The sequence below is a fragment of the Artibeus jamaicensis genome, unplaced genomic scaffold, assembly GCF_021234435.1.
Source record: "Artibeus jamaicensis isolate MK-2021 breed Jamaican fruit bat unplaced genomic scaffold, CSHL_Jam_final contig_585, whole genome shotgun sequence".
Classification (NCBI taxonomy): domain Eukaryota; kingdom Metazoa; phylum Chordata; class Mammalia; order Chiroptera; family Phyllostomidae; genus Artibeus; species Artibeus jamaicensis.
In genome coordinates, this window is record NW_026521894.1 from 8,928,490 (window position 1) to 8,947,457 (window position 18,968).

The 18,968-nt window shown below is 38.3% G+C and overlaps 1 protein-coding gene across 2 annotated transcripts in view; it reads left to right on the forward strand.

Annotated features, from left to right (window-relative positions):
• Window positions 1-7,310, forward strand: part of CWF19L2 (CWF19 like cell cycle control factor 2) — a 101,301-nt gene extending 93,991 nt beyond the window's left edge. For both annotated transcript variants that reach the window (XM_037137657.2, XM_037137658.2), the window contains exons 17-18: window positions 3,732-3,833; window positions 6,556-7,310. In XM_037137657.2, coding sequence (XP_036993552.2) covers window positions 3,732-3,833; window positions 6,556-6,699 — 246 coding nt within the window. In that variant the 3' untranslated portion in view covers window positions 6,700-7,310. The remainder of the gene's footprint in view (window positions 1-3,731; window positions 3,834-6,555) is intronic.
• The last annotated feature ends 11,658 nt before the right edge of the window (window positions 7,311-18,968 follow it).

Genomic DNA, 18,968 nt, shown 5'->3' on the forward strand with positions numbered 1-18,968 from the left:
AGTTTTCTTACTGGTAAACCACCACCTACCTAGTGTAAGTTTGTTTTTTAAAAATCTAGAGAAATACTTAAGAACCCATAGGGTTCTAATATTTTAACTTAACCAATATGGAAAATAAGAAAAGATACAGATTCTTGCTAGTATATTCAGCTTTGAAGTATTTCAAATATAGCACCAGTTGCCTTTGTTAAGTCACCACATAGCATTGCATCGGAGAGTCCCAGCAGATGGGGAATGAGCCAGGTGACTTGTTAAGGTTCTTCTTAGCTGTAGGATTTAGTAACTAGTGGATGGAATTGTGGAGAGAACTTGAGTATGAGAATAATTCCAAAGCAGGTCACTTCTTAGGTTAATAAGCTTTCCAATATCTTTTTTAAATTGTAAAAGTGTTTTGAGCATGAAATGAACAGTCTTGAGTTATTTTAACATTATTTTTATTCTGAAAAAAGTCTCACTCTCCTTCTTCTAAGAGTGCTGCGTCCTTGGCAGTTTCATGAAGTGTTTTACCTGCCTTACTGTGGGTGGAGTGTTTTTTTTCCCTACAGAAGACTCTTAGCTTTTAGCAAGATTCACGTATTTGCAATTCATTCTGATTCTTTGTTGATTTATGGTTTTCCTTGCTGTGTGAGTATAAGCTTCTCTTTTTATGCCCATTTTGTTTACTCTCTATGGGTCTTTTGATGTCTTTGCAGTGTAGTCTGAAGTTTATAGAAACACACAAGGGAAGCAGATCTGACTATTTATTGTAGGGGAGTTGACATGCTATTAAATAACTTGTCAAAAAGGTGGTCATTTTTTACATAGCTATTGAGATTTCATATGAGTTCTTTCTGAACTTTTTAATGTTGTAAATTTTAAGTTTAATTTTGTGAAAAACAGCAAACACATTAGGGGCCGATTTTTTAAAAGAACATCTAACACATTTAGAGACTGATTTTTTTAAACTAAGGAAAGTCAGTCTCAAGAAGATTTTGGATTTACCCAGAGATCTTCAAATTCAGAGACAATTATATGAAGTCAGGAGTAACATCTGGAATATTAAAAGGAGAATATTAAAATATTACTGTTTTCTACCATAAATAATTTTTTTGCAATTATGGTGATTATAAAAAACAGGTAACTCTCAGTACCTTTTCAAGAGTGGTATCAAAGTTTTATCTTCTTTCCCTCTGGCTGGTTAGGCCAGAAGAGGTAAGTGCTAAATGTGCATATATTTTGATACTAGGAAAACCATAGCTTGTACCTTTTGCAGCAGGAGCACAGAGGAGGAGTTGTGGTAGAAGTTGTTCTTTGTGTAGAAGTAGTTCAGAGTTTGTTGTGGCATCTTGGCAATTTTGTCATAGACTGTTGACATTTGGTGTGTATATTAGTTTCTTAGTGCTGCTGTAACAAATTGCCACACACTTAGGGTTTTAAACACCACAGATTTATTATCTTATAGTTCTGGAGGTCACAAATATAAAATGAGTTTCACTGGCCTGAAATTAAGATGTTCAGCAGGCCTGCATTCTTTCTGGAGCCTCTCGAGTAGACTTTTTCCAGCTTCGAGAAGTCACCTGCATTCTATGGCTTTGTCTTTAAATCTAATGGTCTGTGATCTTCCAGTCTTTCTCCGAGTCTCACCTTCCTTGTTCTCTCTTGTAAGTACCTTTGTGATAACATTGGGCCCACTGGATAACCCAGAATAATATCCCCATGTCAGGATTTCATAACTTAATTGCATCTGCAAAGTCCCTTTTGCCATATATAGTAGCATATTCATAGCAAAATAATGGATTAGATTATTGGTGTATTTTTAAGGGATCATTATTCTGCCAAACACAGTATAATACAAACAAAAGGCAAGGGCACTGTCATTACAAATTGCTTCCTTAAGTTATCTCTCCTTCCCAGTGCTGTCCTTTAGTTGATGTATTTCTGTAATATTGTTTAGCCATTCAGATTTGTGTTTCACACATGAGCATCTCCTACAGAGACCAGAAATACTCTCATGGAGTCCTCCACCCTTTTTTCTTTTTCTTTTTTCTTTTTTTTTCACTAGTTTGGCACAAGGTAGTAGTATTTGGGAGACAGAAATACAAGTGATATTTGGAGATCTTGACTGTGCTAAACGCTGGGCTGCATATTTTATGTGCATTTTCCTTTTGATTCTCACAGCAAACCTCTGAGCTCTTCGCAGTTCTCATGAAACTCAGAGATGTCAGATAGCTTGCCTGTGGGTGCACAGCCATAAGGGTTGGGCCTGTGATAGAGCCTGTCTCTTTATTTTTTCTTAATTATCTAGGTCATACATGTTTGTATTTAAAAAATGTGAAGATACAAAAAAACCCCAAAGTTATAAAACAGTAATCTATTTCTCTGCATATTTTATAAACTAATTGGTTTTTACTTATATTTTTTCTATGACATGCATAACTCCTTATTAGCCCCAATTTTAAATGCTTTATATTATGCAAACTGACTGCTTTTGTTCCACTGTACTATCCCATCTCTATTCAAGTCATGCCTTCTGGAGGACACAATACAAAACACAAAGATGTGATTCATAGTAAATGCTGATGGTATGAGGGGATTGGAGAGGACAGATAATACTGTTATGTGACTCATTCGAATAATTTCTACTGACAGAATTGGAGCTTGGAGGGAAAACTTGCATGCACAAAGATTTACTTCATTGATAAATAAATAAATTACAGCCTTTTCCAATCAAGATAGAGTTTAAAATACTGTGTGTGTGTGGAGAGGGAAAGGAAAGGGGGGGAAGGTAAGGATCCTTGACAAATGTAGATTTGAATTGCATTGGTCCACTTAATGTAGACGTTTTAAGATAAATCACTATATTGTTTTTGGTCTGTGCTTGGGAGTCCATGGATGCAGAGGGTCGACTGCATGCACGCATTGATCTGTGTCCCCTTGTAATAAGGGATTGGAGCATTTTTAGATGTTAATATCCATGGGGGTCCTGGGGCCAACCCCCCAGGGATACTGAGGGCAGTTAAGCTCGTCTGGAGTCAAGATATATGTGGATTTTCAACTGTGTGGGCTCAGTACCCCTAACTGCGGAATTGTTCAAGGGTCAACTGTTGTTAATCCTGGAAATACTTTGAAATGAGGTTGGTAAACTAAGTATTGCCATACCCATCTCCCTAGTTAATAAAAATTATGGTTGTTCGAGTTTAATTTATCTTTGACAAATAAATAGTAATAAAGTCTCAGTGGTATTATAAACAAAGCTTGATGTATATGGCTAGGCCCCTCTTCCTGTTCTGCATTGTGAGAAAAATACAAGAAAGCTTATTTTTATTCTCTGTTTGTATAGTCTAAAGGAAATTATTCTGCTGTTATATTTTTGAAATATACCTTTCTTTTCTGTTTTTCCCAAAGACAGGGAAATAATTGGCTTTGATTATAATTTTTGAATGTTGTGAAGAGCTGTCTGGCTGAAAGGCTACTGAGTGAAAGGTTTTAGAAAGTTAGGTTGTTGCTTCAGTATTGACTATCATTGAATCAGCATTCAGTGATTTGTAAATTCATTGTATACTTTTTCTTGAGGGATACTTAATTACTGCCATGCGAGAGAGCAAGAAGAGGGATTAAGCATGGCTTTCTTTTTTTTTTTTTTTTTTTTTTAATTTTAATTGTTGTTCAAGTCAGTTTTCTCCCTTCTACCCCAGTCCCAGCCCACTCCCCCAGCCTTTCTGGTTTCACATTGCGATTTTATGTTTGTTTAGGTACCCAAAGGCTTACCGTATTTCTCTGTGGATTTTGGCCTCCAAGGAGGGTTTGCTCATATCATTGAAGATCAACACAAATTTCCTCATTACTTTGGAAAGGTATATTCATAAATTTAATAAAATTTCAGTGTTTAGCCATTTGGTAGCACTTTTCTGTTGAAGGGAATTAAAAACTTTGGTCACAAGATACAGTGAGATTGTTCAGTACTGTTCTACCCAGGTTTTAGAGGGATGACCTAGAAACTATTAATGCAATCACCCCAGAATATTGGGTACAGTCAGGAATGTCACTTTGGAATGAAAGATTTGTTAGAGTGTCAGCAGTGACTACAGTGGAGTCAATCAGCCTTGTGCTGAAAGTGATACTTAGCAGCATTTATTGAGGGTTTACACTAATATAGGTATTATTCTAAGCACTCACTTAATTCTCACAATAATTCTGTTATGTGGATACTGTTATTACTTTTATTTTACAGGTGAAGAAACTGAACTGCAGAGAGGTTATATGAAACCTCTCTGCAGTTCAATGTCATTTGCTAACAAATGAGAGAACCAGGGGTAACCATGTATTCATGATTTAACCAAAGAACAAATGATCTCATCTCCATTTATAATTAAGCACCATGTACTTCAAGAATTATATGACCTATTTCATGCATAGTTTCTGACCAGATGCTAGAGTGCAGATCTTTTGATGGTCAGTAGGCTCTTCTCAGTACTACAGACTGCCTTCTAGGGGCATAGCCCTTACCCGTGTCTACTGAGCATGTGGGTAGTGTGTAAGTAGTACTGGGGACTGGAATCAATTACATAGCCACTGAAGCGCTCTAAGGAAGTCCAGGCAGTAGGAGCTCTAGAAGTGACCTTTCAAACCAGTGTAGCTCGGCCTTTCTGCTCAGGTCATCTCCTAAATCCTCGAGGAGACTTGACGAGTTCCCAGGGTTCCCTGTTCCTCCTCCCCACTTTCATCCCCTGTAGAAGACCATCATCTACAATGAATAGGGACATGTCAAGAGGAATCTCAACTCCAGAGGTTGGGGTTACAAACTTCATGCTGTTGCCCTTAAAGGATTGACCAGGGGTGCAAAATCACGTGCATTTTTGAACTGTTGAAGTGTATTACAGAAGCTAGTTTGAGAAATTTTCAGAATATTTTTTTCCAAAGTTAACTAGAAAGAAATTTGTTTTCATTGCTCTGTTGTTATTCGGTGATGACAGAATTTTGTCATTGAACATATCTGTGGATTTACTTTTTTAAAACTTGGTTCTAATGCAAATGAAGTAAATTATCATTTACTTTTGTAAATTTAATTGGAAAATAGTCCTCCCTCGAATGTTATGCATATTTATAGTTGATACGATACTGTTTTAATGCTTAAATGAAAGCTTCCTTGGTTAACACTGCATTACTGATTAATTTTTCACAAAAATTGCTTTTGAAGAATCAGCTTGTGAGCCGAAGAATTCCTTTATTCTGCTGCCTCAGCAGTTGTTCACAAAGCAAGAAGGGGTTGTCTCTTTCCATTAATACTGTGTTAGTAAGAAACAAGAGTGAACCCTATATGGTACACATAAGACAAAACTTGATGTTTTATAGAGACAATATTAGGTCAGTTTATAATACTAGGGATTAGGTCAAATCCCTTCTAGGCTTTCTTTAACTATGTTGCTTACTTGGGCTGATGCCAAGAAACTCTTGCATTAAACCTAAATTTACCTCATTTCTCTTGATGTCTTCTACAAACTATTGGCTTCTTTATTTCCCAGCCTCAATGATGGAGATTCCCATTTCCATGAAACTTTTCCTGATATATTTAACAAATAGAATCTTTCTTTTTTGAGTCTCCTTATAATTTGCATTTACCTACTCTACTTTGTAAGACATTCCTTTTTATAGTTGGGTTATCACCACAACTCCACATTCTGTTATGAGCTCTTTGAAGAGAGAGCTCATATGTATGTTAGTTCCTTTGTATCCCCTACAGTATTTCACTCTTCCTCTTCACAGTAGGTTCCCTTGGTATGACTGTTGAGATGAAAAATCTACGTCTTAGATTATGTCCAAGATTTTACCACCACAGAGCTGGATTGAACATGCAGAATCCAACCCTTATCCCATTGTTTACCTAGACTGTGTTTCTGTAAATATTACAGTCTTCCTGTGCCTTTCTGTACATGAATACTCAAAAGCACATATTTGATTAATTTCTGTAGCTAATAGCATAAAAAGAGGATCATGAAGGAAATAATGTAGAATAATAAGGAGATAAAATCATTTTTTTAGGGATTGGGAGTATGACTTTTAAAATGAAGATGATTTATACTTTTTAATTCTGGATTTATATGTATTGTATTAAAATTTACTTTTGATTCCTGAAAAAGATAATAGAAGAAATTGGTTTATAAGTGTACTAGCTAGCAGAGAAAACATTAATCTGAGATTCAACTGCAGTTGAACAACAACATTAATAATTATTAGATGTTGATTAACTCTTTCTTCACACTGGAGCAGCTAATAAGGAGTAAATTAATTAAAATTCACTTTCTCTTTCTCCACTTGGCTGCTGTGTGGTAATGAACAACAAAATGGACAAACTGCTTGACAAGGAGACACAGCCAGGACCCCTAGGTTACAGGGTTTGCATAGTTAGAACTAATTGAAAGCAAGATATGTTTAACTTGAAACTAATATTTATGTAAAATTGGAACATTTTCATGGAGAACAACTTAGTGCTATATTTAGTAGCAGAATAAGCAAATAGTTTCATCCTGTTTTTAGTATTTATATATATGTGTTTGTATTTTTCTCATTCTTTAAAAGGAAATCATTGGTGGGATGCTGGATATAGAACCAAGACTTTGGAGGAAAGGGGTCCGAGAAAGCTTTGAGGATCAGAGGAAGAAAGCACTGCAGTTTGCCCAGTGGTGGAAACCATTTGACTTCACCAAAAGTAAAAAATGTTGAGTCATACCTTTCCAGTTTTATTTCCTCTTCAGATTTTTTTCAGCTTTATTTCCATAGCACCGTCTAAACCATTGACCCTTGGATCATGGGGAAAGTCCTGCTCCAGATCTCTGACAGCTGTGCATCATTGGATTGTGTGGTTTCCTCCCCCACCTGCGCCTGTGGACTTCATTGCAGTAACTGGACTAAGACCAGATATGTTGGGTGACCTGCTCACGTTTCTGTTCTGTACCCACATCTTGGTGTTCTGAACTCGTTGGTGAATATATAGAAAGACTTTTCCAAAGGATTAGCTGAGAAGTATAACAGATCATTGGTTGAGAAAGAGATGGGTTGGCTTCAAGGTCGAGTCTATTAATTGACTTCTTTGAAAATTAAGCGTTTTTAAAATTTAAGAGTTGGCATATTTGCTAATACATGAAATTTTTTTTGATGACATTTTATAGATCTCTTAATCTTCTACCAGTAGTGTGTGTGTATGTATTTGTGTGTATGTATGTATGTAGATGTATGTATGTGTATATATGTGTGTATATATATATATATTATCACCGTGATTCTTTTTATTAAAGGAAAAAGAATGTTCCAAAGGTAATAAAGAATTGAATGAAGATCCTGACTGGTGTAGCTTATTTGGTTGGGTGTTGTTTCATGGTGTGAAGGGTTGCCAGAATGGATCCTGGTCAGGGCACATGCCTGGGTTGCAGGTTCAGTCTCCAGTTGAGGTGCATATGAGAGGCAACTGACGGGTGACTCTCTCTCACATCCATGTTTTTTCTCTCTTTCTCCTGCCCTTCCTTTCTCTCTAAAAATAAGAAATAAATAAAATATTTTTTAAAAGACAGTAATTTAAAAAAGAATTACATGAACTATATATAACATGTTTGTGATTTATTTTTAATACTAGATTTTAAAATAGTGTCTTTGAATTTTAGTGATTTTAAAATAATTGTTCTAAAATATGATTTTTTAATTGTATTTTATTGATTATGGTATTACAGTTGTTCCAATTTTTCCCCCCTAGCCTGCTTCTACCCAGTATCCCCCACTGTCTCAGGCAGTCCCCCCACACCATCCTTCAAGTCCATGGGTCATGCATATAAGTTCTTTGGCTACTCCATTTCCCATACTGTACCTTACATCCCCATGGCTATTCTGTAACTACCTATTTGTTCTTCTTAATCCTTTTACCTCTTCAGCTGTTGCCCCACAACCCTCTCCCATCTGGCAACCATCAAAACACTCTCTATATCCATGGTTCTGTCTCTGTTCTTCTTGTTTGCTTAGTTTGTTTTTTAGATTCAACTGATGATAGAGTTGTATCCATTGCCATTTTATTATTCATAGTTTTGATCTTTTCTTAAGTAAGTCCCTTCAACATTTCATATAATAAGGGCTGGGTGATAATTAACTCCTTTAGTTACTTTCTTGTCTGGGAAGCTCTTTATCTGCCCTTCAATTCTAAATGATAGCTTTGCTGAGTAGGGCAACCTTGGCTATAGGTCCCTGTTTTTCATGACTTTGGATATTTCTTGCCAATCCCTTCTGTCCTTCGAAGTTTCTTCTGAGCAATCAGCTGAAATTTTTATGGGAACTCCTCTGTAGGTAACTAACTTCTTTTCTCTTTCTGCTTTTAAGAATGTTTCTTTATCTTTAACCTTTGGCATTTTGATTGTGGTGTGTCTTGGAGTGGGCCTCTTGGCATCCATACTGTTTGGTTCTCTCTGTGCTTCCTGGTCTTGCATGTCTATTTCTTTTGCCAAATTCAGGGAGTTTTCTTTCATTATTTTTTCAAATAGATTTCCAGTTTCTTGCACTTTCTCTTTTCCTTCTGGCACCCCTATGATGTGAATGTTGGATGGCTTGAAGTTGTCCTAGAAGCTCTTTTTACACTGTCCTTGATTTTTTGAATTCATTTTTCTTCTTGCTGTACTGATTGTATATGTTTTTCTTCCTTATGTTCCAAACCACTGATTTATTTCTCAGCTTCATCCACTTCACTCTTGTTTCCCTGTAAATTGTTCTTTATTTCACTTAGTGTCTTCATCATTTCGAATTGGATCATTTTTATGCTGTTGAAGTACCCACCAAGTTCCTTGAGCACCCTAATAACCAGTATTTTCAACTCTGCATCTGATAGATTGCTTATCTCCATTTGGTTTGTTTTCTGGCATCTTGATCTGTTCTTTCATTTAGGCTGTGTTTCTTTGTCTCCTCATTTTGGTAGTCTCCCTGTTTGTTTCTATGTATTAGCTAGAGCTGCTTTGACTTTGTGTCCTGGTAGCATGGCCTAATGTAGTAAGTGCCCTGTAGGGTCCAGTGACACAGCCTCCTTTATCAACAAAGGTACTTGAGGTGTGCCCTTTGTGTGGGCTGAGTACACCCTCCTCTTGTAGTTGAGCCTTGATTGCTGCTGGCAGGTCAGCGAGAGGGATTTACCTAGGCCAGCCAGCTGTAAGGACTGACTGACCACTGACCACCAACCTCCACTGTCTGTGGAGGATTAGCTCTGCTGGGACTGGGTATTGGTGCTCCAGCATGGTCTGCAGCTGTCCACGGGGTTTGCAGGGTCTGGGGTATCCTGGGTCATATAGGCCCAAGCGAGCTTCTACCTATGTTCTGCCTGGGGCCACTCTATATGAGCTGTAAACTAACCTGAGATGGCTGCTACTTATGCTGGGCTTGGAGATCCCAGGTGAAGCGAGGCTGGATCCCCAGATCCAGGCTGGCTGCTTCTAGTGCCAGGCTTGGGTCACTTAACTGCTTCTTGTTTGAAAGGATTTAGGAAGTTGTGAGGTAGGAGACATGACCAGCCATTCATGTGGGAAAGTCACAGTTAACAGTTTGGTCAGGTCCATAAGTTGGGTGGAATGCAGTCTCGGGGGATCTCCAGGGCGGGGCAAACAGTGTTAGCCAGGTTGATGGGAGTCTCAGATATGGCACCTGCCTGCTGGCTCTGTGTCTCTCTGAGGGGAGGGCTCAGAAAAGGGACAGTGGCTTCTGCTCGCCTTGCTGTCTGGGAGAAAACTGTCTCCCAGCTCTTGCCTTGATGCCAGACACTTCAGTTCCTCCCTCTGTGCTGCTGGTGCCTTTCAAGCTGCTACCCTGGTGCTGGAGCTCAGAGGGAGTGAGTCTGTGTAAGTCTATGTGTAGAGTAAGTCCCCACAGCTGGCTGTTTAAGGGGAACTTCTTGGGACTCCAGACGTTTCTTCTACCCACTCAGTCCCTGCTGGTTTTGACAGCCAGTTGTGGGGACTTACTTTCCTGGTACTGGAGCACCGTGCTGGGGGGGCCTGGTGTGGGGCTGGGACTCCTTGCCCCCGAGATATCCCTACCAAATTTTTATCCACCACACATGGATGTGGGACCAACCTGTTCCGCATCTCCACCCCTCTTACCAGTGTGGATGAATGTGTTTTCTTTAACTATGTAATTGTAAGACTTCCATTCCACTTGATTTCTGACGTGATGATTGTTATATTTTTAGTTGTAATTTTGATACGGTTGTGCAGGGAGGCAAGTTGTGTTTACCTAATGAAGATATCAAAAGCTAACAGTTCTAAGTAACAGTGTATACAGTTGTTTGGGATTCACATGAACCTCAATTGTAGACAAATCATCATCGTTGCACTGTATTGATTACTATAAAGTCTTATATGATAAGAGGATGCTAAATGTCAGAAGCACATTGTGTTTACCCCACTTGATCTAAGTTTCTTCAGTTTTTCTTGTTCTTACACATGGTGTCCCTATAAAATACAGCTGTGGTGTAAAGGTTCTACTGCTGTTTTTAGTGTGGAAGATATTTTTGTAGTACTATTTTTGGAAGATGTTGGTTTTTTAGAGCCAATCCTTGACATTTGATAATGAAATGTTGAATACCTGGGATGAGTGCAGTGTGTGTTCTAGATTAACTTACAATTGTAGTAATTTTTAATATTAACATCTTATTTCATTATGTTAAAAAAGAAATGGTTTTGTTCTATCTATAGTTTTTAAATTTCATGATAATTGAAGTTTAATGGGTTCAGTTACTTGGTATTTGCAATTTAAATGTGTATCAAATAGGTCCTTGATAGTATGTTCTTTATTGCTGTTTTCAAACTTTGGGCTTTGCTGTAGTACCTTCGAGGATTCTATAACATTCATTTATTCTGTGTCGGTGAGTTAACAAACAGTTGTTGGCAGGGCATTTCGTTGTGTGCTAATAGTGCAAAACTGAAAACTACTTTCCCTACCTTAAGTAATGTTAAGGTTTAGTGGAGAGACAGCTCATCAATAATGACAGCACAATATAAGTTGGAGTGAGATATGCGCCAAGTGTTTTCAAGCACAGTGCTAAAAGGACTGTTTTACATCTCTCCTGTCTTCCTTCTTAGCGGATGATCTTGTGCTGTTTTACTGAGAAAATAGAAGCAAACAGAAGGGAATTTCTACCACTCTACCTGCAATCCATACCCATGTACTATACCTTTCCTCTTGCTAAGTGTAGATAAATTATTTTGTTATGCTTATCTAGGGCTAATCCACTCATTTATGAACTTCACTTCACCCCTTTTTACCTACTCAGTTGCCTCTACTCTCTAAGTGTTATTAGAGTTTTCCCTCTCCATAAGATTATTCCTTTTTAGCATACAAATCATTGTATAATATGTCAACAACAAACTGTGGCATCATATCCCCTTTTAACCATTTCTTTTCTCCAGTTGACAGCAAAATTCATTTTTTAAAAAATCTGTTTCTTCTAAAACATTATTTTAAGCTTTCGGAGAACTTTCTACAGGGACTAATCAAGTAGTTGATGCTCAGTACTGGTGTTACCCTACCCACCAGCATCGGTGACGTACATGGTCACTTCCCCTTCTTGAAACTGTCTACTTTGCTTCTAGAGTATCATCTCTTATCTCTCCTCCTTTCTTAGTGGCTGTATCCTCTCGATCTCCTTTGCTGGTTTTTCTAATCTTTTTAACTTCTAAGTGTTGAAATGCCCATTCTCAAACCTGTCTTTAATATACTCACTCTCAAAGTAGTTTCATTAGTAAAATGGCCTTAAATAACATGTCTAGCTTGGTTCATTTACTCAACAAATATTTGAGTGTCTCATGACACTGTTCAGTATGCCAGTCACTGTTTTGCATGCAGGGGATATGCTGAATAAAACAAAAATCCTTGTCTGTGTGGAGTTTACATTGTATCGAGGGAAGACAGACAGTAGTCCTTAGACATAATAAATTGTCTAGAAAATGTCAGAGATTAAAAGTACTATGAAAAAAGGAAAAGTAAAAAGAACAGAACAAGGAGATGTCTCCCAAATTTATATCTTCACTCTGTGCCTCTTCACTGAACTTTACAATCATATACCCAGATACCATATCAACTTGATACCTCTGTTGCATCTGTATCTGTCATAGGGACATCCAAAAGTGGAGGGACATCCTCCACTTTTCCCATTTGTTGTTTATAAAAGCCGTTATATTTCATGGTTTCATATGTGAGGAATTTGGTCAAGGCTCAGGTAGATGATTTGTGTGGTGCCTCAGCTGGAGTTGCAGAAGCATCTGGAATGACTGCGGCCATGTGTCCAGGCCTCTATTCCTTACAGGGTATGTGCTGGGGCTGTAAGAGTTGAGATGCTCCCTCCCGCACACACTGGTGTCTGCACTGAAATGACTGGAACAGCGAGCGCCGGGCCAATGACACTTCTTTATGGAAATCTCAGGGTCGTTGGACTTGCTGTGTGGCTTTGGCTTTTTCAGGAGCAACCATTCTGAAAGACAGTTCCAAGAGAGGAGAGGTGGAAGGTGCCACTTTTTTAGGACTGGGGGTCTTTTTTAGGAGGGAAGCCCAGAAAAAAGCACAGCTTCATTTTTGCTGAATTCTGTTTGTCAAAGTTATAACCTGTTTTATAGTTGTCAGCCCACCTACGTTCAAGAAGGGTCACAACCCTACCTCTTGGTAGAAATAGTGTCAAATAGTCTGTGGCCATCTGTAATCCACCACGGTCTACTCACTGGCCCCAGATTCATACTCCTCCCCCTCCATGACAAATACAGGATCTGGCAAAAATAGCACCCCCTTTTTATGACAAAATCTTTAGTTACAAAGTCGTAAGCATGTAATTCTGTAACACAATGTCACATTCAAGCACACCATATGATATTTTAGCTGAAATGTCCAAAAACTATAAATTATTATACCTGTGTTAATACCCTACCAACCACACCCAAGCAGGGCTGACTTCTGCCAGACCCTGTGTATTCCAATCCTTCAGAAAAACCTTACCCCAGTAGGACGTTAACCTGAGACTTGAGATTGAAGATCCTGTCTAAATCAGTCCAGATGGAGATGAGGCTGTTCCAGTGCTTTACCTCTGAAGACCTGTGAACTTCAGAGGTAAGTTATCTGCACTACACACACAGGCACCAAACAGAATAGTAAGAGAAGCATGCACACTAGCAGTGGGCACATTCGTTGGAAAAGACCAGAACCTGAGGGACGTTGCAATCACTGTTCACTGGTATTCTCAAATTAAGTCGAGCCCGTGTTGTCAGTTGCTTGATTAGGGTCATAGTCTTGCTTCTTGAGAATGATTTTATGGGCTCCTTGCTGGGCCATTGTGTACCCTTGATCCAACTCTGAGTCAGCCTTTATTTTTCATTAGAAATAAATCAAGACTTATGTTCCCACCTAAGGCAGAGTAACCATATTCTCCTCCTGACTGAAACAACCTACAAATAGACAACACCTATGAAATGTTGGTTTTCAAGACATGGGATGGATATCAGGCAAAAAGGTACAATGATACCTAAGAAGTGGGAAACAAATGACATGAGCCCTGGCATTGCCCGCCCTTATTGCTTCCAGAGCGTTCCCATCTCGTGTAAGGCAGGGGAATCCAGGTAGAGCCTATTGAACTAACTGAAGTGAGGAAATAGAGTTACATGAGTCTGAGGAGATCAAGACAACAGAACAGGTTCTTAGAGAAGGGATGGCTATACAAGAGACCTCCAGAAACCTTCAGAGGATCCCTTTCAAGTGTCTGTGCACTGGTGGGTGCATACAGGTGAGGAAACTATTGAATACCTGAGAGACAAAGATTGACCTACCTGAGTGCAGTAGAGGTTAGCATTTCCCGTTAGCCAGAGTGGAAAGTTTCAAGACTGACCAGGGACTGGGTGGAGCACACAGAATGGTAGTGTGTGGTAGACAAGACAAACAAATCTTAAAAAACAAGAGGCTGAAGGATCAGACTGTTTCTAAGTAACTTAAATGTATCCCAGAATGAAGCTCAAAAATATTTATAGGAATATAAATAGATCTAGTAGTCACAACACAAAATTCAAAGTGCCTGGTCTGTAGTCAAAAATTATCAGGCATACAAAGAAGCACTGAAATGGTAACTGCCTGGGTAAATACGTGGTTTTATCTTTTTCTTTAAATTTCTTTGATATTTTCCTGTTTAAACGAAAAGAATTAGTGTGAGGTTTATAACATGTAAAATGACATAAATGACAAGAATGCAAAGGTGGACAGGGAGAAATGGAAGTGTACTATTACAAAGTTGTTACACTACACTTGAAGCATTATAATATAACAAATTTAGACTGCAATAAAGATGTATGGTTTTGAACTCTAAAGCAGACCCTAAGATGAAAAAATAAGCAAATATTTTTAAGAATAATCTAAAAAAGATAAAATGGAACATAAGATAATATCGATCCAAATGAATGCAGAAAAAGAGGAATAGGGAAATAAAGTACATATAGGACAAATAGAAAACACACAAAATGATAAATTTAAACCTCAACATTCTATCGATATTCACTTTTTGTCACTGCATGGCAACCACAGTTGAAGCCTACAGGAACACACACGTATTCTCTCCCTGCGTCTGTGGGTCAGGAGTTCAGGCACAGCCTGCTGATCCTTTGCTTAGGGCTGTCCAACCTTTTGGCGTCTCTGTGCCACACAAGAAGAGTTGTCTTGGGCCACACATTGAATATATCACGACACATAATCCCAGAAAAGTCTCATAATGTTTAAGGTAAACTTACGATTTTGTGTTGGGCCATCTTGGGCTGCGTGTGGTCCACAGGCCACAGGTTGGAGGCCTCTGCTCAGATTGTAATCAAGGTGTTGGCCAGGACAGGGTTCTCATCTGCAGGCCAAACTGGGAAGAGGTGCACTTGCCCACTTATGTGGTTCTTTTGCAGCATTCAGTTCTTGCAAGTAGGACTAAAAGCCTCTGGGTTTTTTGTTTGTTTGTTTGTTTGTTTTGAGGGCATTTTTTTTACCAGCTCTTGGTCAGAGGCTGCCCCGCTGGAACTATGGGGCATCAGCAGTTTCTTACCACATGGGATTCTCCAGCATGGCCACTCGCTTCCTCACAACCAACAGTGGGGAACGAGATTCCAGCAAATGGCCACTGAGCTCTTTCATGATGCAATCACGCAATCACACAAAATCTCATACATCCATTGTCATATACTATTGGTCAGAGGCATGTCACACTCGGGGCTGGGATCACACAAGGATGTGAACACCAGGAGCAGAGCATAATGGAAGCCACCCACCCCAAGGATTTGTCCACCAAAAGTATGCCCCTTCACATTTTAAGAACATTAAAACTTTTCATTTCTCTGATCTTGTCCTTTCTTCTCTTACATTTTACTTCTGTATCTATTGTAATCCACAGAATACATTATTATTTTAGCTCCAAACACCTATTTCTATTTCAAGGAAATTTTTCACAAGAAAAAATATTCTACATTTATTCAAATGCTGGCAGTCCCCAGTACCCTGCATTCCTTTGACTTGATTCAAATTGACATTTGGTGTCACCTCAGTAAGTGGGTGTAAATTTTTTTCAGCCTTTCCTCTTCTGTCTCCTGCTGTTTCTTATTCATTATGCAGTAACGTTGTTCACTCATTTTTTTATAGCTTAATGATCTTACAAATTCTTTTTTGTCAAATCATCTTGCTTTTGAGCTTGTGCTTATTACATTCAAATTTTCATCAAGTTCCTTAAGAAGTGGTTCATAGAAATTTATTACTTTTGTGTGAGTTTTTTTTTTTTTTTGGTCATGTTCTTTGTAGTTTGCATGCTGTGTTCCAATTTATTTATACATTTATTCTTTTATTAATATTTTTGTCACAGTGTGTATGCAGTGTTACTGAGATGTTACTTTTCATCTTGCTCACACTGGAGATCTGTGCTGCGTGTGCTGTGAAAAACGGTATCACTTGATTTTCTTCACACTTTAACTTGGATCAGTTTGTTTTCCAATCAGTTCTATAGTTCAAGGCCTGGATATTTTATATTCTCTACATTTTTTGTAGCCTGAGGGAATTGTAGGGCAAGGTGGAGGGTGGAGGTGTGGTTGAGATAGTTTCTTGTTTTGTTGGAATTGCTGATCTCTGTGTTGTTTCTCTGAGATATTGAATATTTTGTGTCAGTTTACATTATCTGGCTAGGAATCTTTCCCATTTGGGAAGACCTGTGGGGTTTAAATTATTTCCCAACTTAGTGTCTAGCACTGGACCAGGGACTTCAAAAGTCACTCTCATTGTCCACTTTTTCATAGGGTATAGCACATTTATCTCCAGCCATTTGCACTGTTTTCTCCAGTCGCTACTTATTTTTGGAAGCCGCAATAACAGTGTTGATCAGTTGCCCAGTTCAAAGGAAATTAACTGAAAAGACTTTTTTTCAGTCTTCATCTTACTTATTGGGTTGGCCAAAAAGTCTGCTTAGTTTTTTCCATAAAATAAAAGATACACTTTTAGTTTCACCAGTAACTTTATTGACTTGGATGTTTTGAGTATGTGGGCTCTCTCCTGCTATTGGCTTCTAGTGGATAGAGGCCAGGGGTGCTGCTAAATATCTTCCAATGCATAAGACAGCTCCACAGCAAAGAATTATTTGGCCAAAATGTCAGTACTACCAAGACACTTCACAAACCACTTTTGACCTGTTTGGTCAGCCATAACACCTTCTCCATATACTGCACAAATCTTTTCTTGCATTTCAGTTGCATTTTTTCCTTTATTGAAATGCTGGAGCATAATATGCTGAAAATGTTACATATTCCATCTTCAGTATTAAAATGTCTGCACACAAAGTCACCAGTTTTGATAAGATTTTTTAAATACACCCTGACATGACAGCTGTCACAATACAATCAAACAAAATTGTTTTGAAAAACGGAGCACTGCTAGAGTTATCAAATGGAAAAAAATTAACAAACTTTTTGGCCAACCCAGTATTTCCTCTGTAGGACTGAACATTCTTGAATATTGCTTGAAACTCTTCTTCTTACTTCATTGGAGTCTTGCCTCTATTTTCTCATTCTCTGATTTTTTTTTTTTTGCATTTTTAAAAAAATTTTATTTAGTTATTTTTCAAGTACAGTTTTTTGTCTATTTCTCCCATCCCAGCCCACCCTGCCCCATGCTCCCCACCTCCCTTCCATTTCCACCCCCCTTAGTTCTCATCCCTGTGTCCTTCCTATTTGTACCTCCAAATCCCTCCCCTTTTTTTCCCTTTAAATTCCCTCCCCTCTCCCCTCTGGTTACTGTCCCCTTGTTCTCTATTTCAGTGTCTTTGTTTTTATTCTGCTTGCTTGTTTGTTTTGTTGTTTAGCTTCCTGTTAAAGGTGAGATCATATGGTATTTGTCTTTCAACACCTGGCCTATTTCACTCAGCTAATGCTTTCCAGTTCCATCCATGTTGTTGCAAAGGGTAGTAGCTCCTTCTTTCTCTCTGCTGCATAGAATTCCATTGTGTATATGTACCACAATTTTTTGATCCATTCATTTACTGATGGGCACCTAGGTTGCTTCCAACTCTTGGCTATTGTAAATTGTGCTGCTATGAACATTGTGGTGCATAGGTTCTTTGAAATTGATGTTTTAGGATTCTTAGGATATAATCCTAGCAGTGGAATTGCTGGGTCAAGAGGCAGGTCGATTTTTATTTTTCTGAGAAAACTCCATACTGTTTTCCATAATGGTTGTACCAGTCTGCAATCCCACCAACAGTGAACTAAGGACCCCTTTTCCCCACACCCTCTCCAACATTTGTTGTTTGTTGCTTTGTTTGTGATAGCCATCCTGACCAGTGTAAAGTGGTACTCATTGTGGTTTTAATTTGCATCTCTCTGATAGCTAACGATATTGAGCATCTCTTCATGTGTCTCTGGATATTCTGTATGTCCTCTTTGGAGAAGTGTCTGTTCAAGTCCTTTGCCCATTTTTTTAGTTGGATTGGTTGTCTTCTTAGAGTGGAGTCGTGTAAGTTCTTTGTATATTTTGGAGGTTAAACCTTTGTCTGAGGTATCATTGGAAAATATGTTTTCCCATACAGTTGGTTGTCTTTTTAATTTAATACTGTTTTCTTTAGCCACACAGAAACTTTTTATTTTGATGAGATCCCATTTGTTCATTCTTTTCTTTGTATTCCTTGCTCTAGGGGACATATCAGTAAAAACGTTGCTGCGTGAAATATCTGAGATTTTCTTGCCAATGTTCTCCTCTAGGACTTTAATGGTGTCATGGCTTATATTTAAGTCTTTTATCAACCTTGAATTTATTTTGGTGTATGGTGTAAGTTGGTGCTCAAGTTTCATTTTTTTGCACGTAGCTGTCCACTTCTCCCAACACCATTTGTTGAAGAGGCTACCTTTACTCCATTTTATGTTACTGCCAACTTTGTCAAATATTAATTGACTGTAGAGAGTTGGGTTGATTTCTGGGCTGTCCATTCGGTTCCATTGGTCTATGTGCCTGTTTTTATGCCAGTACCAGGCTGTTTTGATTACAGTGGCCTTGTAATACAGTTTGATATCAGGTATTGTGATCCCTCCTACTTTGTTCTTCTTTCTCAAAATTGCAGCTGCTATTCGGGGTCATTTATGGTTCCATATAAATTTTTGAAGTGTTTGTTCTATGTCTGTGAAATATGCCATTGGTGCTTTAACAGGTATTGCATTGAATCTGTATATTGCTTTGGGTGGTATGGACATTTTGATGATGTTAATTCTTCCAGTCCATGAACAAGGTATATGTTTTCATTTGTTTGTGTCTTCCTTGATTTCTTTCTTCAGTGCTGTGTAGTTTTCTGCATACAGGTCTTTTACCTCCTTAGTTAGGTTTATTCCTAGATATTTTATTTTTGTTTTTGCTATATCGAATGGGATTTTTTTCTTGATTACTGCTTCTGCTGATTCATTGTTGGTATATAAAAATGCCTTTGATTTCCGGATATTGAC